General features: G+C 43.3%; 1 protein-coding gene across 1 annotated transcript in view; it reads right to left on the minus strand.

Moving 5' to 3' along the window:
• Nucleotides 1–25,757, minus strand: part of ror1 (receptor tyrosine kinase-like orphan receptor 1) — a 112,249-nt gene that overhangs the window by 9,418 nt on the left and 77,074 nt on the right. The window contains exons 3-5 of the mRNA XM_070909103.1: nucleotides 20,077–20,367; nucleotides 19,740–19,773; nucleotides 366–493 (exon numbers count right to left, since the gene is read on the minus strand). Coding sequence (XP_070765204.1) covers nucleotides 366–493; nucleotides 19,740–19,773; nucleotides 20,077–20,367 — 453 coding nt within the window. The remainder of the gene's footprint in view (nucleotides 1–365; nucleotides 494–19,739; nucleotides 19,774–20,076; nucleotides 20,368–25,757) is intronic.

Below are 25,757 nucleotides of genomic sequence, written 5' to 3' on the forward strand. Positions count from 1 at the left end.
GAGACATATGTGAGCAGGGTTTGGCTAGTCAAGACAGAGTTGCTAAATGATGGTTGAACTGGTGAACTCACTGGATGAAAGCCGGCTGTCAGACACAAAAACGCCTGAAAGGGAACAACTAGTTTGTCCTCAAGGCTTTGCTGATCTGGCAACATTCAATGTAGATGCACACGTTTGTAAATGAATGCATTATAGCTACAGTTAATATGGCCAAATGATGTCTGTTTAGAGAATCATTTTAAAAATGCACAAACACTCAGAAGAAAATGAATAAATGTCACCTACTGTACAAATAGTTCGTAAGCAAACTTTTTGCATTAAAAAGGGGGGCCAAACCCACTTATACAAGTCGCCCCGTTTCTCACCTGTGATCTGGGTCTCGATCTCGCCCTGCATCTGCAACGAGTCGACGAAGATGCTGCGGTTGCCGATGAAGCGGGCGCAGGCTATGCCTCTGTACGGCTGGCAGAATCCCTCTTCATCAAAGTCCTCCCTGAGACGCACAGAGAGACAGAGGAGAGAGTGCGGAGGGACTTGACGTTTGTTTACAGACATCTCAGCAATATTAACACATACAGTACATCTGCAGTATTTGTACAGCTGGAAGAGCAAGATGACTTCTGCAGACGGAGTTACAGACGCCTGAGAACATGCTGCAATACACGGAAATCCCACTAGAGGTCAGTGTACGTTTGAAAATGACACAAAACCAACTCGTTGCACTTCAGTGGAAGGAAAGGGCTGCTTCTTGTTGCTGGTCCTAAACCAACAGGTCTCCCTTTGCAAGATAAATTACATTCAAGTCAAAGGCAGAGATCTGAAATGCACACACACACACACACACACACACACACTCCAATTCACAGCACAGATGTAAACTGCATTAGGAATTAATGTTTGGCTGTTTGACTTTATTCCTGTTTATGGCAGAGAGATGTCATCATGAGCCATAATCTGAAACACATGCAGAGAGGGCGAGAAGGAGTTGATGAACATGTTTTCACAACTTTTACTTCCTCTGATGATTTTTTGTTGTTGTCCCTTTTCTACGTTTCTACGAAACTCCGCTCCTGTCCTCCTTTTTTAATCCATCTATCTCCCTCCCTCTTTCTTGTTCAGCCTTGATCTCTAACCTCTCTCATTCCGTATATACACTCACTCATACGTGCACACACACACACACACACACAAACCACATGCTGACTAGCAGGCTATTCGTTCAGCGTGAGATCACTGTGTCATGTGCTTTAAATCGTGCCATATGGGGACTTTAAGACCAGGCATAACCACAGTATATAGGGGAGTGCATGATGCCACTGCGCACGCACACACACACACACACACACACACACACAAAACCAAGCACAAAAGAACCATATTGTAGCTATTGGCTGATATAAAGTACATCCTCATGCGTCAGACACTACTGCTCGAGTAATGACAAACAGAAGCACTCCACTGGAAACCGACCGCGGTGTGAAATTTTGGAAAATGCTTAATACATTAAATTATAAAGCGGACAGACGCTGAGTAATGATAACGGAAATACAACCTTGTTTGTAGCTAGCCGACCAATATTTTACTTACTTCATTAAAACACTAATGTTTTGCTATCAAGGCACACCGCTTCATTTCACATTCGGCCTCACTGTAAAATAGAGCCTCTGGAGGCTTAACGCTTCATTATCATCCGACCACGTCTGCCGTCTTTGTTGTCAGGTGGTTTACGAGAGACGCAACAGCGGGTGAATTACACCAATTACTCCACAAACTGTAAAACTGCACTGAAAGGCTTTAAAGATGCAACTGAAAACAAGGTGACAATGATGCAGGCAGGCAGGCACAAATGAATGAACAGCTATGTGGGCACAAACGCACACACACGCAGCCTTTGTAACGCCAAGGGTGTGTATGCGTTTGGTGTGAGTACGGGGTCATTAGGTTGCTTCTCTCTGAGGAGTGTTAAGTGACTGAGGGGCCAAGGTCAGCTCTCTCTCTACCCGGCGGTACATATCTGAATGGGCTTTCCAGACGTGGACACACATATTCAAACACACACACACACACACACACACACACACACAGATAACTATAGAGCAGTGGTCTGCATACTGCCGGTTCCATGGAGATATGATAACATTACATTTACAGCTAATACAGGTTTACACAGATTATATCCTTGGAATATGTAACTTCCCTACTAAAATGTGGAAATCGGTAATAAATGAGCTCATGTTGCGGTGTGCCTGCAGACGGCTTAGCACCCCTTCATCAAGCCACAAACATCTTCAGATATCTTTCCTTTGGCGAAGAGCTTCATCTCTTTAGGTGAAAATCATGTCTGGCATTTCAGAGTTTTGTGCCATTGTGAAAACTACTTTAATTGTTTGAGGGATCGTTGATTGATTGGCTGCAGCCGTTCTCAATGTAATGAAGCAGAGTATGAAAAAGGCAGCTAGAGCATGAGAAAACACACACACACACACACACACACAGGATACAAAGTGAGGGCTGGAGTGTGTCCAGGCAGCCGAGAGGTTAGTTTGGTTGTGCGTCACAGAGGACGGTGGACACACATCAAGCCACACACAGACAAGTAAATGACAAGGGAGAGCAGACGATCCACCGCAACGCAGCCAGAGCCCCGCAGGCAAATTACAACTCTGGCCAGTCCGAAACGGCCTCAACCGAAGCAGCTCAGCCCCTCACTGCTTTCTGTACTTTCATTTCTTTCACTCTTCTCAAAGTCGACTTAGATCGAAAGTCGTGTCTGAGCGGCTCATTGAAGTGTCTGCATCCTGTCCAGCGCAGCAGAAGTGACTTATAACATGTCCAAAGAGAGAGCTGGGTGGTAACGACACGTCTACATTAACCTAATCACTGTGAGACTTCTGAGGTTTTCCAAAAAATCTTTCTGGGGTTGTATTTGTGTCTATCCATTTGTTTCTTTGTGTGAGTGTGTGTGTGTGTGTGTGTGTGTGTGTGTGTGTGTGTGTGTGTGTGTGTGTGTGTGTGTGTGTGTGTGTCTGTGTGTGTGTAAGCTATTCCAGGCAGGGAGAGCCAAGTGCGGTTGCTATTTGTGTAAACAGTGGATGGCTGTTCAGGCCTTTTATTTTACACACCAACGCCATGGGCCCTCGGTGTAATGTTTTATAATAGTTAATTACAAGGAGAGGCTTTTCCCTCCGAGCCCCGATCTACAATCCAGATCTAAACAGAAAGGCGAGCCTCACCACAGAACCTAAACAAGGTATTGAGGACATTGATTCATTGTCCAATTACAATTTTTCCAACCTCATTATTTATTCAGGGAAGCGCTTGCTAAGCAGCCATGCTCTTTTTCCAGCACCACCCTGATTCACATCCATACGGTCGCATACATTCACACGTGGGTGGTACCAGGACAGCGAGACCCAGACTGCAGACTCCAGTGCTCGAGACAGTCTCAATGCTGGCTGGTTCTGGATGGGTTGTGACAAGTTTGCGGCATATTTTCTAAAACTGTGCACATATGGAGAGTTGCATCGGATCGTTTTTTTTTTTTAAATCGAGGAAGAGATGTGAGCATGCAAGCCAAGCTTTGAACTCAGTCCTTCTGATTTGATCACTTCGGAGAGAGTAAGAAAGACAAGTCAGGCAACATTCATAAACTGGCAACATCCGTTCTACCAGAGATGCACGTCATTTTCCTTTCACTCATGTGTGTATACAGTATACAATATACCTACACACGTGGGCATTTATTTAACACAAAAATGAAGTTGATAAACACTGGTTTGTATATTGTGTTATTATATCATATCATATACACACACACACACACACACACACACACACACTCACACACACACACACACACACACACGTATGAGCATATGAGATGGTAAACTGATAAACCAGAAACTGATGACAGGATGAAGCGGGCTGTTTTGTTTGTGTTTTGACTGCAACAATGAGACACAGCTGAACATTTGAAGATAGCTCTACCTTAACCAAAACAGTTTTTTTTTGTTTGTTTTTTTACTGTATGGACACAAACAGAGTAAAACAAACACAATGACACACACACACACACACACAGTGACCCCTTGACCCCAGCGACGAGGGTTAGGGTTTCACGACTGTGGACAAATGTACTATTAACAGGAAAGGGAGAGTTTTCTAAAAGCTGAGGAGGTTGAACGTTAAGCCCACAAAAATGGATGATTCATTCAGAGTCGACTTCGCACTTCATCATCCTCAGAAAAAAAAAAGAAAGAACAAAAAGTTAAATTTGGCAGTGAAGACAAGATTCCTTTAAAGCTTGTAATCGATCAAAATGTGGAGTCTCCCTTTTTTTTTTTTTACCACTTTTGCAGGAACTGCTAATACTTCTCAGTCCACCTCCACCCTTCCCTCGCTTTCTTTCCCTCCACCTCTCTCTCTGTAACACAGGACGCTACCGACTTCGGCAAGGAAACACAAATAAATCACTCATACATGAATAAAGAAAAAGTAGAACGAGAACGCCAAAGCATCGCCTCTTTGGTGAAGGTGGTGGTGCGCTGGTTTATGCCATAGCAAAGCATCCGCACTTCTTTCCTTTGTTTCATTGTCAGTGTGTGATCTGTCCAAACCCCACTGCTGGACTTGGAAAAAAAATGAGGAATCATTATCGGACAGATGCAAAAGATACAGAGCACTTGAATCCATGGCTTATCAAAAAGAAATTCCTCCAGTTCAGACTGTTGAGCATTAAGAAGAACTACTAATCCGGGAGGCATTTTGAGTGCATTAGTTTCTTATCTTTGAGTAATGGCTCTTTTCCCCCCATTTGCCAAATATTCAAACTTTTTGCATCTTCAAAAACAGCTTAAAAAGTGTGGGACATTACTACTGAGGCACACGCTGTGTTTATTCCAGCATAAACAAACTTCTCCTTGTGTGGGATTTCATTGTTAGGTCTCTACTTTATGTTTTGATTATGGGACAAATCTTTTAGGCCCTCACCACGTAAACTTGGCTATTTCTCGTCAAGAAGCTGTGGGCTGGGATGACAGGGTTTGTGTTGAGTTTTGGGGTTGAGGGGATGTGAAACTCAACACTCTTTGCAGGAGGGGGATATAGAATTGATGGGATTTGAGGGTGAGTAGGCAAGGGGCGGATCCCGATGACATTTTAGATTTGGGGGTTTCGTTTCCAGGAGCTGCTGTGGGTGCTGAGTGACGAGGAGATGAGCTGCCGGCAGCATGAGGTCACAGCTGCTGTATCCTGATTGGGGATGCCCCTCAGCTTGTGCTGTATGTGTTCTTTAAACACACGCTCCCTGGTTTTGTTTTAGTGCGCGAAAGCAACCCCCGAATCCCCAAGTCTCTTCTCTACTCCCTGTTGATGTTTTGAAAAATACTCTATGAACTCTGGTGACTTTTGAAACAACAGTAAGCTGAGAGAGAATTTAGGGATTTGAGGGCTCTAACGAAATCTGGAAGTGTGGTTTTAAGGGACCATGGCATGTTTTTGCAAGTTTAAGCTCCTAAACTAAAAAAAAATCATGACTGAATATGTACTGTACTATTCTGTGCATGACATTTGTCATGTTGTTTATTCAGTGTTACAAGATATGTTTTTGATTCTGTTTTTTTTTTATATTGTATTGTGTAGAAATGAATGGAGATGGCTGGAGACCAAATTCATCAGAATTTCTAAAAACACAGCAGCATGGTTAAAACGGCAAAATAGATTTGATGTAAAGGTCATGTGATGTGTAGTACATTGGCTAACATGGACAAAACCACTGGTGTCGTTTGTTACAGTCTGATTGGTAGTTTTATTTTAAGGTTATTCTGTGTGTCATCTTGCTTCATCAGGTACGATAAAGTGACGTACTGAGGAAATGTCATCCAACACAGATCATAGTTGGATTTAAACGTGTTCTTGAGCTCAGTGACTCACTGACATACGACATCTTTGTGCCTCTGCACAGAGTGTTTGTGAACGTGTGTGTGTGTGTGTGTGTGTGTGTGTGTGTGTGTGTGTGTGTTAGAGGGTGTCCAGCAACAAATCAAAGACACTTGTGGGTCTGGAAAGGAGCGGGTGGGCAGAGAAAACAATGGACAATGGCGTGGTCGCTGTCCTGAAGACACAGATGATGAAAAAGAAGATGAGAAACCAAAATCTGTTCGGCATTATTCAGTCTGTTTACAATTATAAAAGGTACCACAGAATTAGTACTCAGCAAGACATAAAAACAGGATGTTGTCTCACTTTTTTTACTTTTAACTGTGCAACGCTGGTGAAATGTACGCTGATATTTTGCAACAACCCACAATAACTGTAGGGCAGTGATTTATAACAGTGTAACTCAATTATCATAGGAGAATTGTAGAATGCATGTGTGGCTGCAGCGTATAATGATCTCTCACTGACGGGGAGCCAAAATGGCCACCAGAGGCTGAGGTTGACTGGGGTCTGTGGCTGCCAGTGGCCCGTGACCGTGCTGGGAATGAACAGGGAGCGAGGGCCGCTAGGCGCTGCATTAGGATACAATGGAGAAAGAAGGGGCCCTCCAGAGTCCTCGTGTTACTACTGACTGCAACAATAGAGGCTTCTGTCAGAGAGAAGGAGTGTACTAAAAGAGGAAGGACGACACATAAGAGACGATGTAGAGAGGGCATCATGGGTGGATTTGAGTTGGTGGGTTTTCTTCTCATTTCAAATATTCAATACACGGTTCGGAAGTAGAAATCTTTTAAGCAAGTGTTTTTCTTACAGTATAGCAACAGCTTCCATTTTCCTTGTATTTTATGTTTAAGCTTAACTTCCTTTTTTCTTTGTCTGTTCAGGTTGAAAACAGCCTTGCATTAAACATGAGAGGCATGTTGCTTCAGGTGCCGGTGAGAAGACACAAGACTTTCCAGGAAGTCCAGTTTACATAATATGTCTGTATAATGAGTATGAAGGCTTATCAGAAACCAAAACACTGCACTATGTAATACCCTGAGACTGGATATTATAACTGAATGAAAAGTTAAAGCTTTTATGAAACTGCCTATGGTTGAAATAATGAGATGGAAAGTAAAACAATATTTATGGGGCTTTTTTTAACATTTCCCTAATTGGAACTTGCATGCTGATCTTATCTAAAATAGTCCACAGAATGATGGTGTTTCATGTGTTAGACTGCTGTCTAAGTATTAAGGCCCAGTCTTTGCCCACACAGGCAGGAAGTCATGACTGTGGATGATGCTAAAGGGTTTTAATAACAGGGTGAACACATACATGGTGATTCGACATGCAGGGAAGGACCCCACATCAATCCCGTCACTCCTCACAACGCTCCTGACCTGGTGACATCACTTCCTCGGAGGACTGCAGGGTATCAGAGGTCCAGGTGGGTGGGTGGGGGAGGGGGCGTGAAGGTGTCAATCAGCCTGTCAATTAGCAGGATAGGAGGGCAATATGTCCTCTAAAACCTAACATAAACCCAGTGGTGTTTAGACACATGCACACTCAAACAAATGGAGCACAGGGGTTAAAGAGTAAAATCCATTACTGGGATTCAAGAAGGTGTATTAGAGGGGGCAAAGGGAGGCAGATCTGTTTGACTAATCACTGACCCACTGGCTGTAGTGGGTCAGTGAAAACAAATAACATGGATAGATGGAGAATGGAGGTCTAGGACAGCAAAAAACACAAGAAAGGGAAAGTAAAAAAGTGAGATTACTGAGGAGAAGATGACTGAGGACTGGAAGCAGTTAGGAGCTCTGGTCCGACTGTAGTATGTGTACTGTAGTATGGGTGTGTATTTATCAATTCTGTCATGCCAATCGTGAAGCTCCGACACGATATGAGAAGTGCTTTGACTGTTAGTGCTGACAAGGGGGAATTATGAACACAAAACGTTTACAAACTTCATTCCTGTTTTTCATTTTTGTTGCTGTGAAAAGTCCTGTCTTTAGTTTTACTTAATAGCATTCCTTGAATCGACTCCGCGCTGCCTTGAAACGTCCGTGTGGAAATAATAATAACAGGAAAAGCAAAGAGAGCACAAAGAAAGAAAGGGGGGGGGGGGGCGATAGCCGAGAGCGAAGCTACTTCTGTGATTTAGACAGTATGTAACCCCCACCTCTCAACACACACGCACACTTTCCTGCATGATTTACGACAGCTTATTGCCTGGATCACAGATCCCAATCGGAACACACAAAGGCAGACACTTAAAAAAGACAGGAGGACACATGTTTTGGCTGACTGGCTACTGACGGGGCTTAAGGAACAAGAATGCACACGTTTGAACACATGCATGGCTTCCTGAGGAAAGTGGAATAATCCTTGATGAGAGCGATTAAGAGTCACTAAAGGCATGTATAGAGGGGAGAGAAAACACTGTCGCACTGTGGAGCCCATAAATAAGCCCTCTGTACACACTCTGTCCTCAAAGGTGTCTGTGGGACACGGAAAACAAACAAAAAGGGCTTAAGTCTGGTTAAAGGTGATCCACCTTAATACATTCGCACAGTTACACAAAGCCGTGAGGTTAACAGATGATGACAGTGTGCTTTGTATGTCTTTGTCCAATGCATTTTGATGATTTTGATGCTAAAAAAATCAAACCCCCAGTTACATTACTTTTACTGACAGTAGCCTCATTGTACCAGAATGCAATGCAGCTGCAGGACGTACCGATGACTTCTTCTGTCTTATACATTAGTTAGTCTTTTTCTTGACTGGAGGACTTCTTCCTCTGCTATACCTATCACTATAATTATTGCTTTCTCTGCCTACACATAAAGCTCACATCCGACATTCAGAGAGTCCAGGCATGTTGTCTGAGGTTTCTGGGGATTATGGGGAAAACAGCAAGGATCTCAACACTTGACTCGAAAATGACTCGATAGTGGAACACACCAAATGTTACTGACAATCAGATTAGTGAAGTTAATCCCTTGCTGAAAGACAACTCGTCTGCAACAAGTGATACTTTTGGAGGTTATACCTTTGGCAAAAATCACTAAAACACACTCCAGTTTTCCACAAATGAATAAAATAACATACAGGCCTTACATGTACATGCATAAACACACGTAGTCTTTCAGCCGAAGGTCCTGCTTTTTCCAAAACAGCCTTGGGGGGGGGGAGGGGGCATGACTCCGGATCTTCCAATAAAAGATAATTTACAGGCTCCTGCTCCCTTAAAAACAAAGGGGACTAAGCAGCACATTATTCAGTTGGTACACGGGCCAGACGAACACTCTCAGAGTTGTCACCCATATTTACAACATAGCCTATATTTATGTGTTTATGTGATATGGGCTCTTCTGTGTGCTCATATGAACTTCCTGCCTAGAGTCGTCTCAAGAGTGGAAAACCAACCAAGTGTTTGGTTGAAGATGGACCCTGAATCAAAAACTCTCTTTCTTGTTCTACTTTTCGCAGTTTCTTGTACTACAAACTACCAATTCCTAGTTTGAAGCTTTGTGCTAAGTACTCTCTCACGTAAAAAGTGGAGGGAAAGGAAATGAGTATATAGAAGTATAACATCGACACACACACAAACCACCTCCCTTGACTCGCCCTCTATCTCCATCATTTGATCCGTCCTCTGGCTGCATTGCTGTTTAACCGGCCGGCTGACCAGGAGAGCCCCCCCACACGCTGGCCTCAAGAGACCAATTCAGGTTGCACCGACAACCGATATTTTTCCATATGAAAATGATTTTATCTTTACAAAAAACATATCTGGAAGCAGATAATAGGAGTGAATACAGGTGTCTCGAAAGCCTAAATGAAATTTGCTCCCTTTCATTGATAATTTTACCGTCAACGACCACCGGCAGCCGGAGACTGTTCATACTGAACCTCGCCCCGTCCGCACAGTTCACTTTCAGGCCATTGTAAGCCTGTTTTGGCTTTATTCCACAGACGTTATTAGATTTGTCAAAAAGGGAAATGACAAGCAGCAAAGTTCAATATCCTGTTGACACTAATAACATTGCAAGTACAGTACATGGTTACAGTATGGCCCACTGACTGCCTTCATACAGATAAACTGATTATGTTAAAGATATTTCTGCTGGGATGGGAATGAAAGGGGGCACAAGAGCAGGAGTGGACTGCTGTATGTGTTTTGGGGGGTGAGGATATATATATATTATTTTCATTTTATTTATCTTTATAATGGTGGGTGTCTATATATGATAGTATATATGTTTATGCCGTTTTCATTGTTCAATCGCTCAGTAAAACAAGATGCTTGTAATGAGAATCTCTACCATCAAGTACCACATCAGCGTTCCTTTGACCAGTCCATTGTTGTCTGAACCAAATGTCTTCCTGGTAAGATCTTTCTTGGAAGCTAAATTACTGACGAGTAGAAGAGTACTGACCTTCAGCTTTATCACAACCCAAAATGTCCTCTGGTCATATGCATACAATTAGGTTGGCGCCAGGACCAATAAATACAAAACTGATTGATAAACTGACTTCAGTTGAAAAGGGCTTCTCCTTTATCAACAGTCTCTACATCAAATTGCATTGATCCTGTTAAGCTCTACAAATGACTAAATATCCCCTGGCTCAGGCTCACAGGGTACATGTCCAACCTGCAAACAAAAGCCTCTATTTATACCTAGAAATACTGGAGGTACACTGTGCCTCCCTCTGTTTCTCTCACACACTCCAACACCACCTCTGAGGGCAAAGAAAGAACACTTTCTGTGCATACTAGTCTGCATGTAAGTGTCTCTGTGTGTTTTTTTTTTCTTTGCAGGAGTGTGTGTGCGTGTGTGTTCATGGGAGGTTTAGGGGCAAAGTTCAGGGAAACCCCACATACCCCATCTAGGACTTGTAACCCTCAGGGAGAAACACACACACACGCACACACACACACACACACACACTTTCTTAAAGCACAGACTTTACCAGACCTGACCTTGACCAGACCTGCCAACAGGATCACCAACAGACACAGGGGATTCTGGGAAACAGGAAACAGGAAGTGTGCCCTGTCCAAGCTGAGTGTGAAAGCCTTGTTCATAATGACTTGTGCATGAAACTCGTGGCGTGTGGTAAAGTGTGCAAAGACAGACTTACGCCCCTTGCTGACGCCTAATAATGTAAATTGCTTTAATGGTTAAAACCGGCTACACATCATGACAGTGTGTCCCCACGTGTGTGCGTTCACATGTGTCTGCCTGCATGTGCGTGTGAAGCCCCCTGACCTGGCCAGCATTTAGCAGAGAGGCATCCAGGCTTGTGGGAGGGGGCTGCGGTGGGATCTCTGGTTTCAAACAGTGCCAGTGCCCTGGGACCAGGCCATGTCAAAGGGCCTGTCCCCGATGAGCCATATTAGGGCCCTGATCCCCAATCAATCAGCACTGCGCTAAAAAGAATCCACAACAAGCCGGCAATTAAGGCCCACCGAGGGCCTAACTAAACACGTGTGAGAGATAGGGTGTGTAAGAGTAACTGCGTGTGCGGTTCTTTGACTCTGTTTTATGTAGAAGTGCAAGTGTGCATATGTGTGACTGCGTGTGGGTAAAAGCCTTCTGAGACAGAAGAAAGAAAAAAAAAAAAGAAAAAAAGCCCCAGTCTACTCCGGACGTGCGAAGGAATAGAGAGGACAGGGGTGACGGAAGTCTCAGTGGGCTGTCTTTGCTTTTCCTTGTGTATCAGTGTAGCTACATACAAAAAGTCCAAAAGTGAATGTAAAACACTGACAGAATGCCCTTTTTTACCTTTCGCCAAGAAAGCTGAATCCATTTTCCATGTTTGGCAGTTAACAGGAGTTTGAAGCAATTTGGGAAACAGCTATTGCTCCGGCTCTTGGTTAAACTCTGGATTGAGAAACTCCACTTCAGAGGTACAGAGCCGGTTGTTGGCAGGTCCGAATAGAGTTCCACAGTGAAATACATTTTTTTTTGTTTTTTTAACCGGATCCCAAATTGAAATAAGTTTAGCAGAACCCCCTGCGTTAGTCTGATGTGGAGTGCTGAAGTGGATCAGTATGTGGCAGAGGGAGGAGTGCATCCAAAAATTGAGTGGGCCTGTCATCCCCTCAGTCTGAATGGGTGCGATGCTTGTGGTGTGGAGCAAATCATCATCAATCCTGGCCGGCATCTGAGAACCACAGCAGTGTTGACACTGGCACTGAGGTGAGGAGAAGTGAAACCAAAATCCAGAGTTTCTCAATACAGCACACACAAGTTCACAGCCTGAGCTGAGAGCCTATTGTGACCAAAAACAGCACGTACTGTGTGCTGAGGGCAGCAGGGCGGCAGAGCGAGAGGGGAGAGGCTGGTTTTTAAGAGGCGTGAGTGGGACATTCAGCAACATGTTAAACTTTCGTGCCTCATGTCAGATTCTGCAGCTAAGGAGGGCGGGTTATTTATCAAACAGGCACCCCAACACAGCCATTTTAAGTGTTATCAGTGACGTGGATCTACTTAACTTGATGCGTATGCATTTAAAACGACATTTCAAAGTTTTGGGAAATATGCTTATCAGCTTTCTTGCTGAGAGTCTGTATGCTAAAAATGAAGCTACCACCTGGAGGCTGGAAACAGGGGGAGTCAGTTCCATTTTCTTGTATGGATCAAACAAACAAGGTGTTGATTAGAGAGCATCAGAGGTGCTGGTAAGCAGATTTTGTTCACACAGAGCCAGGCTAGCTGCCCCCCCCCCGTTTCCAGTCTTTGTGCTAAGCTAAGCAAACTAGCTGCTGGTGGTAGCTTAATATTTAGCGTACAGATATGAGAGGTATCGTCTCATCTATATTTCCAAATTTTATTTTACTATTTTTAGAAAGAGGGATCATGGGAACATAGAAGGAAATACATTAACTACGCTGTAGATTGCACATTCCTGTGGATTCACTAATTGTCTATCTCTAAAAACCCCCCCCCCAAAAAAACAGGTGATTAAGAGGTGCAGGTATATTAAGAAGGCTGTGGTTGGGAAGCTAAAAGGATATTACCTTGTATTTTATTACAGGAAGACAGAAGATGAAAAGTGAAGGCACCACAAAGAGGAGCTGCGCTGGTAACACACGAACGCAACAGAAAGCAATAACTCGTCTTGTTCGGACGGGGAGGACGAGTGGACAGGGAGTTGTGCCAGTGTGCTCATTAAACCTATAGTAAGTGATATTCTTTGAGCAGCTAATGCACTATGCTGATCACGCTATATTGATAAGACATGTACCTTGCAGCGACTTGTATTCATGCCACACAAGCGGCAAGGCTGGTCCATCAGTCAGCTTGCTGGTTTGCCCGCCAGTCTAGATCTCGACAGAGAAGATGCAAAACACAGCCCAGAGCGAAATATCTGTAATAGATTCCCTAAATAATCATCTCGGTTAAGAGCTTGATTGCAGCTTCAATAAATGCTTTGACATGTTGTTACTTCATTAATGAGGATTTTGGATCCCTTGCTGATCTTTGCCAGATAAAAGCCCTTGACGGCATCCTTTCATCCTCCAGAACACACCTAGAAGGCAGTCACAGGCACTGGCTGAGTAATTACCTGACGCCTTAATAAATCAAATACTAATTACACAGACATTGTAAGTACAAGCCTTTCACAACAGCTGCTGTAGAGCAAAAAGGAGAGGAGAAAAGAGGTTTCAGGGTATCAATAAATCTATTATGATTAGTGTACACACATATTGTAGTGCCTAATACCTTTGGGCAAGCCTGAGCAAGCTTCAAGATCAACTTCAGAGTGACATCTTCAAGTCATTACACATTTTGGAAACTACTTCCTTAAACTAATTTGTCAATCAACTCGCGCAGCGCTGTGGGTGAGACACACACGCTACAGTCCTGTCTACACAAAGTCAAATTACTCCTTCGTTTTTTTAACTCTTTGATGCTCCGACTGTATAATTGGAGAGCAGGAGGGGTGATGGCAGTACGGGCCTCGCGGTCCTTGTCACGTCAGCTCCGAGGTCAATTTAGTCCAAGTGTGTTGACAGCTGGCTAATTACAGAGCCATCCACTGTGTGCCGTTTGCTGTTTCTTGCCACACACGTATATACATATACATATATACATACACACACACACACACATATATATATATATATATATATATATATACATACACACACACACAAGTTGCAGGAAATGTTATACTATATGTGTTTATACTGTATTACAGTTAAACACGCCTGATTAGAGTAATCACTGTCATCAAGTTACACCCAAACAATATTTCAACTGGCAAATGAATTGCAAACTTTCAAAAAGTAAATAAAGGTCTTACTGTATTACAGCTATTCGCATGGACATAAACATATACATATATAAATCTCATCATTAACATACATGTGATTGTCGGATTTACCGTCAACAGTGGTTTGAGTTGACACACGGGAGTAAAATATTGTTCAAATAAAGGTCTTTTCAAGTTTCAAGAGGGAGAATAACAGCAGAGCAACATCTTCCACCAAATACCGTCACCCATCAAAAAAAAAAAGAAAAAAAAAAAAGAAAAAAAAAGGGGGAAATGTTGAAGCAAATGAAAGATTAAAGATAAGCAAGGAGCAGAAAGGTCAGAGCACGGACAAAAAGAAGCCAGAAAACACAGGGCAGCGAGAGTCTGTTCTTCGTTAAACCTGCGCTCTTTATTCTCCAGCACAGAGTGGACGGAGGAGAGAGTGGAGAGGCACGCTGGAGGGAAAAGAGAGAGAGAGAGAGAGAAAAAAAGCCGCTATTTTTGTTATTGCTTTTTTTTGCCAGTGCCGGGAGAAAAGTGGTGGGGAAAGTTTTGAGAAATTTAAACAGCCTCGACAGCCAGGGTGTAATGGTATTAATCTTTTCAAACAGGGAGAAAACCCCTCTACTATAAACACAGACGGAGACTCTGAGATCAGCGCGTCTGTTTATCGCTGCAGTCAGATTAAAAAAACTTAAGATATCCAGTTGGAAATATAAAAGCAGCTGTGCGTTTGACATATCATCACCTTTTAAGTTGATACTGCCTGTTTACTGTTGCTAACAATGCCTGTCAGCCATTCAGTGCTGGAGAGGTAGTGTGCAGTCAGAGCTTTTTCACTGAAAACAGCTGCTTGCTGCGATCACATCACACATTGTTATGATGAAAATATTAATTAGAGCCACTTTAAAAACAGACATGGCACAAAATACCAACTCAAAAAGGCTTTCTACAACCTGTGGGCCACATGTCATGCTTTAACAACCCCCAACAAGGGTTCAATGCCTCACTGAAAGTGCTATAATAAAGTTGTTATGACTAATAGGGATTTAAAAGGAAAATCTCAGCTCAGAAACCTTCTGCGATTCATTCAAGTGGTTCTAACAGATAGAAAATAAATACCTGAAAGAACTAATAAAAGTCATTTATAGCTCAGTTTCAGTCCTGCCTGCCATTCACCCTGTCCTATTCATCTTATACGCAGAGAGAAAGAAAATAAAGATGAAGAAGAGAGTGTGTAATTTCCGTCATGGACAGTTTTAGCCCGCTCTGTCAGAGCGTGGGCAGTTAGCACGCAGGCCTCAGTTAGGAGTTATTAACTGCCTCTGATCTGAGCTTACAGCTAAACCTCCCGTCGCCTCCACACAGCTAATCACACCTGAACGCCGCCGACCCCGCAGAACCCGGGAGTCAAAGAACAACATGCGAGCCCCGGGTGTTAATGGTACCATCCTCCTCCTACCCAGCTAACACTGTTTTTCTTTCACTCCCTCCAGTCTCCCGCCGCCTCCGTCGCACTCGTTCTTTTTTTTTTTCTGCAAATGAAGGAAATGTGGCAGCGCACAGAGAGAAAGGGAGACGGAGAAAGTTGGGGGTCTAATTTTGGCAGGCGAGACTTTTTTCCCCCCTCACTCTGTGTTTGTTCTGGCTCTATTAAAACATCTCCAAGGGGCGGAGGAGGGGGAGGGGGAAGGGGGGAGGGTGGGGGTAACGGAGGGAGGAGAATGAAGGGGAGGAGCATGGGCACAGTGTAGACGAGATGCACTGTGATAACTGGTGACATACTGATGAACTTTGGATGAGGAAAGCTAAACTGAATCAGACTTGAAGATGTGTAGACTTGGACTTAAGTCACAAACATGAGGACTTCAAGAGGAATTGGTCCTGGCCAATAATACAAAGTGTCGTATTCACACTTTAGGTATAACTAGTTTAATAGTGAACTTTAGAGGTGCTGGTAGATTGATTTTGTTACCTTTGGAAAGAGCCACTCTCGCTTTTTCCCCCCTTTTCCAGTCTTTATTCTGAGAATAAGCTACGCACATATATACAGTTCGGACAAGAAGGTGGTATTGACCTTCTCATCTAACATGAATAACTGTATCTGCCAAAATATCAAACTATTCCATTAATTAAGACGTGACTTGACTGGAATTCTTTTGCTTTAAAGTCTTAAGCCTTCAAGTTTTGATCATTTAAAATCCTGGAACAATAAAAAAAAATAAAATATGAAAAGACAGGCCTCACATGGCCACACACACCTTACATATCCAATTACTAGGCCGCTATGTGAAAAGGACTTGGTCTCAACTATGTAAAACATTATTAACACATGCTTTTAAAGGAAGATTCTGCCGTGTTATTTTAATGGTCAGGATCCAGAGAGCTGAAAGACTTATGAAAACTTGGACTTCAAGGACTTGAGACTGGCTGATAAACTTCAGACTTCAAATGGACACATTTTGAAATACCTAAAAATGTCTGTTTAAGGAAAAGCTAATGCTTCAAACTTTCCTCTCCTGTCTTCTTCGGTCCTCTTGTCTCCTCCTTCCTGTATTTCTGATCTGCTCTGCTGTCGTTTTCTGCTCTGATCTTAGGCAGCCACATTGGACAGAAGCTGCCTTAATCATAGTTGAAACCTCCGGGCTGTCAGCTTCCAGTTTGCCTGTGGCTACTCTCAAAAACCCACCCCTGAGGTTGTACACGAACACACACACACGCGCTGTAATGTCCCGCACACCGCAGAGTGTATACTTAAGCCCAACGTCGAGGGGATGGAAATCAGAGCGCAGACCGAAGCAGTGGACAAGAAGTTCACGTTATGTTCAGGTTCAACAAGGTGGGTGGCGAGAAATTTCCCCCCAAATTTGTGAGTAATATTTGTGGCTAAGAAAACGGAAGTCACTGTGCTCTCTGAAACGTTCTCTGCTGAATGCAGAGATGATGGGAGAGAGTGGGAGGTACAACCCCCCCCCCCGCCCCCCCCCCCAAAAAAAACCAGTGGAACACGTAAATGAATATATTTCAGTTAAACAGACAAGCCTCTGGACCAGACGGCTTTCTGAAAACTGACATTCTGACATTTGAGCAGCTGCGGCATGAGGTAAGCGGCTGCAGGTCATCGCGTGTCATCATTAGGTGACCCTGTCTTCTTGACGGCCTGCCACCCTACTTTACAGCTAATAAGTTGGCCGTGGCACTAATGATGAGCAGCAGTGACAATCAGCCCACCACCCCTCGCCACTCCGCCGCTGTCAAAGGAGGCCCCTGTCCATTTCAATGAAGGCTGTAATGACTGTAATGTGACTCAGGATCGCGTGCTGGTCTACGGTTGACTGCAACACCTTTCACGAGTTGGCAGGAAAAAAAAAAAAAAAACAACAGAGGGAGAACTTAATTCATTCAAACTTGAAAGTAGTAGTAGTGTTAAAGCTCTGCCTCCATGAGTTTGAATCTTTCAGATGCTTTGATTGAAGCAGGCGAGAAGCTTCTGAGGGATTTAATCAGCTGGAACATCAGACAAAGATTTTCATTTGAAGCCACCTGTAAACCTTTATAGTCTGGAAAATTACCTTAAAAATGCATCATGATCATGTGAAGCAAGAGCAGAAAACTTTTCCTTCAAGAAGATGCAAAATGTTCAGCGGACAAACACATATCCACACACAAACCTATATGTGTGTATGTGCTTCATGAAAGCGCACACACACAGAATCCAAAATGTCGAGATGGGCTCGTTAGAGGGAGTCAGCGCTTAATCCTCCAAGTTTTCTTTTCATTAGATTCCTGCAAAATCACTCCTCCGATGTGAGAAATTGGATTACAAAATTCTCCTGATCGTAAATCATTCCAGCCTGGCAACGTCATCCTGATAATCTCTTACGTCAATATGTCATTTAACTGAAATCACATCCTCCTATTTTCCAATCTACATTTGTTGCTGCAGTATTTTTACATCGCTGTTTCGAGAGGCCAGCCTCTACCATTTTTTCCTTTTTATTGATAACTCCCTCGAGAAAATGACATTGGGATTTCTTTGTGGGCCAACTGTCTCATCTATGAAACGAGCTGCAATTTAGTCGCACATGGGGGAAAAAAAATCAAAAACATGTAAACAAAGGAGTGATGGAAACAGATGTTTGAAAGAGGAGCACACGTACATGCTCGACTGCGTGCATATGTGCACGGCTGTGCATGCGGTTGTCTCGGTGTGCGAGTGGATTTAGTAAGTGTCTGATATCCACTTTGTGCCAGCAGTTTTGATTCACATAACGCCGCATGGAACATGGCAGTGAGCCTTGCCATAATGTCATTGGGGAAAATCATTCAGCTTAACTGCTTTGATCCTGCGAGAATCAAATGAACTGAGAAAGTTCTTAGAGTTTTATCCCAATAACACTGGGGAGACGTCAAAACAAAGCAAAGGAAGCTCGCCAGACTCAAACTCAATTTTGATTTGGGCAGCAGCATTGCTATCGCCAAGAGCATGAAAATGTTTCAGTGGAATGTATTTATTCATAGTTCCTTACAACATTTTGTATCATTTGGTTTTGTTTGCTACTTGATTTGCTGTGACTTATTTCGCTGTGCATGTTCATGTTAAGAGATCAGGGCTGTGGTTGGTTTTGCTGTACATTCAGACAGCTGGCAGCTGATTGGGTGACTATAAAAGGTTACATATCAGAAAGAGACAGACGGAGGTCATTTTCCATACCGCTCATTTCAGGTGGCAATATTTTAGTGAGTTAATCAACTAAACTCACAAGTAAGAACAGGACATTCACTCTTAATTAAAATAACTTCATTATTCCCCTGAAATTCAATGAATGGCACAGGTTTTGAATTTAGAGTTGGCTAAAAGTAGGCTTCAGTGCGTTATAGACACCATATATAGTGTGTTATATATCTGCTTTAACCACGAGTTGTGATTGGTGAACAGTCCTGTGTACACAGTCCATATTCAAATGTGCACCATGTGAGCTGTGAAGGTTGGGCGGAAACGGTAGCGAAGAACATCAGACATCATAGTAAATGCTAATTTAGCCACACTGAGGCCTGAACTAATTAAATGGAAAATTACAGACCAGGCAATGAAATACGATGAGAAGTAGGAGATAGAAAAACAATGCTGCATTTTCCAGTTTTCAGACCGTGTCAGCAGAGCACAAACTAGATGTCAACAAACAGTGTATCATCAGTATAGACAGCAAATCAACATGAGTTCATTCCTTTCTCTCCCTTTGTGTGATCCACGGACGCATTTCTCCAAATCTGCAAACGGCAAGCTGTGATTTTGACACTTTTCACTAATCAAAAAAACAAATCAGAACATACATCCAATCCAGGTGTTGAGACCGGGCAAGACCTGTCTGCAATTTTCAAGCGATTTCAACGATTTGTGAAACGTGACGCAGCCACCATTTGCATTCGCATGTGAGCAGTGCTCACAAAACGCTTGTGAAACGGCCCCCCCGGCTTGCAGTCTGGTAAGCGCAGCATGAACGGACTGACAGAGAGCAAAAGGCATAGAGGGAAAAGCAACTCACGTTGGTCTTCCTGGCAGAGGTGTAGGGAGTGGATCTGGAAAAGAAGACATGGGGATTTTTTTTACAACAGGATAAACAATATTGCTCCCAGATTTTTCTCTGCACGAGCTGCCAGCTACAAGCCAGAATCAGTTGAGACGAGTGTTGCTAAAAGGATCCAGATCTCCAGTAGGAAAAGATGAGAAGGAAAAAATGTCACTGTTTGTCACAGTAAGTGCGTTAAACACTCGTCATAAAGCCACTTCACTTCATGGTCTGCATGCCAGTGAGTGTTTAAAAGCTTGGCTGGCAGCTTAAGATGCACACATGCTTCTGTCGCCACTTTAACTCCTCTTACCGAATTTGACAAACAGCACGCCCGTCGTCGACACGGTGCCCTGGATGTTGGTGGCCACGCACTGGAAGTAGCCTGTGTCAGTAGTGTCCAGGTTGCGGATGCGGAGGCGCGATCCGAAAGGCGTGGATCGGTATGAGATCCGTCGTGGCTCCTGCACCACCGGGGCGTCGTTCTTCAGCCAGCGCACCGTGGGCGTCGGGTTGCCGGACACACGGCAGAGCAGCTCGGCTGTGAGGCCCAGAGAGGTGGTGATGTTGTTCATGGGAGCTTCAAGGCGGATGAAGAAGGGCCCTGGATGACATAGAGACAGAGAAGAGATGAGAGGAAAGAACACAAGGGAGATAAAGAGAGAGGGGAAGGGTGGAATTAGGAAAAAACAAATGTGAGAAAAAGTGAGAAGAAACATCAGGAGTGAGATGATTGAGAGAGAAAAAGACAAAAGGAGAAGGCAAACATTATATTACACAAGGCCAAGAGCTAAGACATAAATCAAACAACACTGTACAACATCTGAGCCAGATATAAAAGGAAAAACATGCTGCTGTATGAAATATAGTGTTAAAGCAACTCAATGTTTTCAGACACACATATTCAAAGCCTGGTTTTGCAAGTTATTTTGTGGTTGCCACTGTGGTGACACCTAATTTCACTTTTCATCATGGCTGGATGATGCCAGAGGGGTTCTCCCCCGGCTTGTGTATGAGCTTATGGGGCAACATCACCTGTGTTGTGGGTAAAAGGTTTGAAGCAACCTACAAGAGTGAACATAAGGCATACATCAGAACCCGCCGTAACAAAGAGGAGTTGGAAAAGACAAAGCAAAACATTTTTGCATGGTTATCTCAAGGACCACATTTTTCCTCAAGGTGGTCAGAAAAAAAACAATGTGGAGGGCCACCTAAGAGTTTAATGTGCAGGAAAAACATTGGTGTTAATGTCATGAGAAACCTCTGGAAAGTTCCCTCAACCCCAAAACCCATCTTAGGTATGCAGAAATGCGCCTGGTTACACGAACCGGCCAAAACAAACAAAGGAGGAAAAACACATAGAGGGGAATCTCAAATACTAGTCAGACAAACTCCAATTTGTGTGAATGGAGAGGCTGAGGAATTAAAACCGAGGCACACACTTACATATGCGAGGACAACCACACGTTTCAATCTTTACTATGCCATGCAGATTCATTAGTTACGGCATCTCTGCACAGGACAGGGTCTCTGATAGAGCTTTCTGATTTGGTTCGTCTGAGGAAAGGACATGACCATCCAGGAAAGTTGGAGGTAGAGTTGTTGGGAGATTAACACATAACAAAAACATTTCGCAGTGTTTTCCATCCAAGGGTATTGCAGTATTTTCCAAAGCTGCTCTCCGTCTTCCTTTCTTCTAATATATCTGTTTATCCTCCTGTTTATTAAGGGGCACAGTATACGTAAGTGTGGTAATACTGCAGAAAAACATGTTGCTAGAACTCAAAGACAATCACAACTCCGGTATATATGAATTCAAATGCATTTCTGTCATAGATGGTATGATAGCAGTGTGCTTTTCTGCCCTGAACTGAGCCTGTCAGGCAGTCATTACTCCAAGGCCAATGGACTATGGGAGTAAGTGCTGAGCAGCCAGATTTGGGTCAAAGAAAATAAACATTCATGTAAGACAGTACAATTTTCTGAAATCAAAGTTTAATTTAGTTTGAGGTGACCCCCTTACAGTGACTCTAAATTTACAGTTTAAAGTGGACCAGTCAACGAATGCCTGTCCTTTTTAAATTGCATTAACTCTTGCCATCGCAGGATTGCAAATTCCTAGAAGGATCATTAAATTACTGGTGTTGTTTGTGTTGCTGCGTGGTGGTGTGGGCCGGACACACATACACACACTCACACAGATATGACTTCAAATGACCTCTGCCCTTTGGGCGCAGAATGTGTGCACATTGTTTAAGTATTATTTCAAATTTCCATTTACGGTGCCGTAAAGCTGTTGCATGATAATAACCAATAAACCGGGCAGACAGTGTTGAGATTAAACCCAATTTTAACCACACAACCCACAACAAATTTGGGCCGAAGTTCTGCCATCTTGTTTTAATATTACTGGAGGAGTATTTTACATGTTGTTGTGCTGCAGAACAGCCAGACCACACTGTCTTCAGCCATCTGCAGGTCCACATTTTTCTTTTATTTCTTCTTAGTTTTGTTTATGGTGGAATTTCAAAGTAATGCTGCCGTTCTCTCCTTTTGTCAACATTGTTGAGGACATGGTCGTCTTGTTTGAATAAACTTGCAAAAACTGACAAAACCACTTCGGTTGGAGCATGCTGATGCCCTTACCTGGTACTCTCTGTCACCATAGCAACCGTTGTGGTTGCATGTACAGTTCATCTGGCTCCCGCAGCTAACATATTGTCATGAGGTGTGTAAAATGAATGTCTTAGACGTGTTTGTGAAATACAGAAGTGGGCACATTTGTCTTGGCATACAGCCTGTGTGTGTGTGTGTGTGTGTGTGTGTGTGTGTGTGTGTGTGTGTGTGTGTGTGTGTGTGTACTCAAGACTGTATTGGAGTGCACAACACACACACACACACACACACACACACACACACACACACAGTCCTCCCTAAAGCCACAGGCTTAACACAGTAATGTGGTACTAACAAGTGTGTGACAATATGAGGAGACTCCCACCATTGACCGTACCATCACCACCTTCTCACCCACTTTTTATCTGTCCTCCTTTCTCCACACACACACACACACACACACACACACACACACACACACACACACACACACACACACACACACACACACACACACACACACACACACACACACACACAAAGAACAGTTAATGCACTGGCACAGACTCATGTGTCCTTTGCTTTAACACGCCATGTAAATGGATTATCGAGACAAAGTCTGACTATAAAACGTAAGATATAATGGGTTGTGTATAATTGATATCAAGGTCAAACTCTGATATGATGGTGAACTAAGAGGCATGCTATGACAGAAAGGAATGAAAAGGTACAAATAAATTGTACACTGTGTGGGAGAGACTGAATGAAAGAAAATATAAAGTGCAGCAGTTTCTGAAGTTAATTTGTGTAATCCCATTCTTTTCATAACTTGCTCACCTCAGTTGTTTTGCATTTGTGTTTCCCCTTATTTTTCTACTGAATCTGCCAAGTTTAATCATGTTACCATTTGTAATGACTTTCAATGTCACAAACAAGTACTGAGATGGAAGACATGGCTGTGTTCCTTCTGTATCAAGCATGAGGCCAGTTTCATTAAGTACAAATGTTTTCTCAGTAAACTTTACTCTCTCAAACTGTGAAAGTGTGCCATGACTTACAGCGAGAAACGGTCGGTCAATACTGTCCAGAATCGAAACCTTTCCAGGATGTTTGATAAGAATTCTCAAACCATAAAGAAGCATTCGTGGTAACAGCAAAGACTTGCAACCTGTATTAGGAGGTGATCATGATACTATTGGTATAATCTGTCCACATGGCTCGAAAAGTGAAAGTATTTATTTTACTGCTGTGATTATGACAAACCCTAAGGTCGTCCACTAATCACAGGGTTGGTGTTTGGATCCCCACCAAGTGTCCTTGGGAGAAACACTGAACATTTGTCTTGATGAGAGTGTGTGTGTCTGTGCGTGCTTGCTTCTGTGTGTGGGTGTGTGTCTTCATTTTGATTCGACTTCCCAACTATCAACACAAAGTCACGGGGGGTTCTGCTGGGAATCTGTGCCTATACACTGTTATGGAGTGTGGAGGACCGAATCTCGCTCACATGCTGATGCAACACCTCACCGCTTTAATGTGCCTGTTGAGTCTGACTAGATTATCTAAAAACACAAAGTACTTCATGTATTAAATGAGAACAGACTCGTTTTTAAAAGACATGTGTGTTTTGCCCAAAGCAAGAAGGTCACTTTATCACCGTCTCATTAGTTGAGTTGATGGAAAAGAAAATGGTCTTTGGAGCTGTGTGCCTGCACACTTCATTAGCTGTTATAATAACTGACAATAAAGCAGTGGGGAGCAGAGGGAGGGAATAAAGAGACAAGAGGAGACGATGAGAGGAGAGGTGAGGAGGAAGAGAGAGAAGAGGACGAAGATGTCCTGCCAGTGTCATTCTGTATGTGATTGTGGCGTGGTGAGTGTTGTGGTATTTGGCACCGGGAGTGCTGCGGACTGTCCCTTTAATGTGGCAGGCGACTAAATGGTGCCCTGTCATCAGCCTGCATTTGCTCGCAGTGGTTCTGTACAATCAAACATTCACATGCAGGCACACAAATGTAAACACATGCACACCCACACAACCGCAACGCACACACACACACACACACACACACACACACACACACACACACACACACACACACTATGCATGTTCCAAGTTACACAATACCTTTTCATTTCACCAGCAGCATTGCATTCTATATGTGAATATATGTCTATATTCAATAACACACACGAGAGTAAAGCTGAGGCAGGCTGCTCTCAGCAAGACGCAGACACAGAAACCTGAGTGGCTGCACAGCTAACTAAACATGCTCAGTGGATACACTGAGGAGCTGGGACTGTAGCATTGCCAGCTATGGCTAAAGGTGAATTTCATTAAAGTTGGGTCACTCTCCAACAGAGAAAAAGAGCGAGAGGAAAGGAAGTAAGGGAAGCCAAAAGGATGAAATGAAACAAAGAAAACGAAAGGAAGAATGAAAGAAAGGAAACCCCGGGGAAAATGAGTTCAGTAAACTATCATCACCCCTGATTTCAGCCCAATAATGAGCCTCTTTCAGCATGATAACTTCCTGCTACTGATGCATACTGATAGAGCCACGCTACCTGAATGCTGTCTGCTTGGTCAATCAAAACCATCCCCTGCCTGCAGACAAAACAAGTGGTGCAATCACCATCCATCCATCAGATAAGAAACAGATGTTAGTCATGGGGCAGATCTCGAAATGACACACACACAGATACACTACTATGAACACATGGGTGCGAGCACGCACACGTGGAGCCTTTGTAGGTTTTCATATTTCATGTTGTTGTGGAAAAACAAAACTGTTTCTATGATTTGTTTTGAACTACTCCTCGTTGTATTTATGACTTTTTAAACATCCTTGATTGGTCACCATAATCATTATCTTGGCTAAACTGCTCAATCATGTCCAGAAACTACCGTCTTCATTCTTGCCTGTGTGTTTAACAATGTCTGTTTTTGTGTACACAGAATCCGCTGTGGGACGGATGTTGTGGGAGACTTGGCTTTGCAAGAGATGAATTAAACAAACCAGACAAAATGAGAGAGCAAAAATAAAGGTCAAGTTCAATAAAGTCCCATGTTGAGGATCTTCTCGGTCGGGGTATCTTCGCGGGGGATTCGGCGGATGTCGGTCTCCCGAGCCCAGGGGAAACGGAGGAGAGGAAGTGAGATTTTACTGATTTTACTGATAAGTCTGGGCAACAGTATTAAGGATATATCCAGAAAACTTTATGGATCTGACTCAGTCGTTCCTGCAGTGCTAACAGCAGTTTTATATGCTTCCTCCATCAGGATCTGCTGATCTAAAACTGGGCAGCTCCAGGAGACATGCCCATCCTCACCACAAAATACATCATTTTAATAAACTGGCAAGAATCCTTATTGATTAAGGA

Source organism: Enoplosus armatus, chromosome 7, assembly GCF_043641665.1.
Source record: "Enoplosus armatus isolate fEnoArm2 chromosome 7, fEnoArm2.hap1, whole genome shotgun sequence".
In the NCBI taxonomy this organism is placed as follows: domain Eukaryota; kingdom Metazoa; phylum Chordata; class Actinopteri; order Centrarchiformes; family Enoplosidae; genus Enoplosus; species Enoplosus armatus.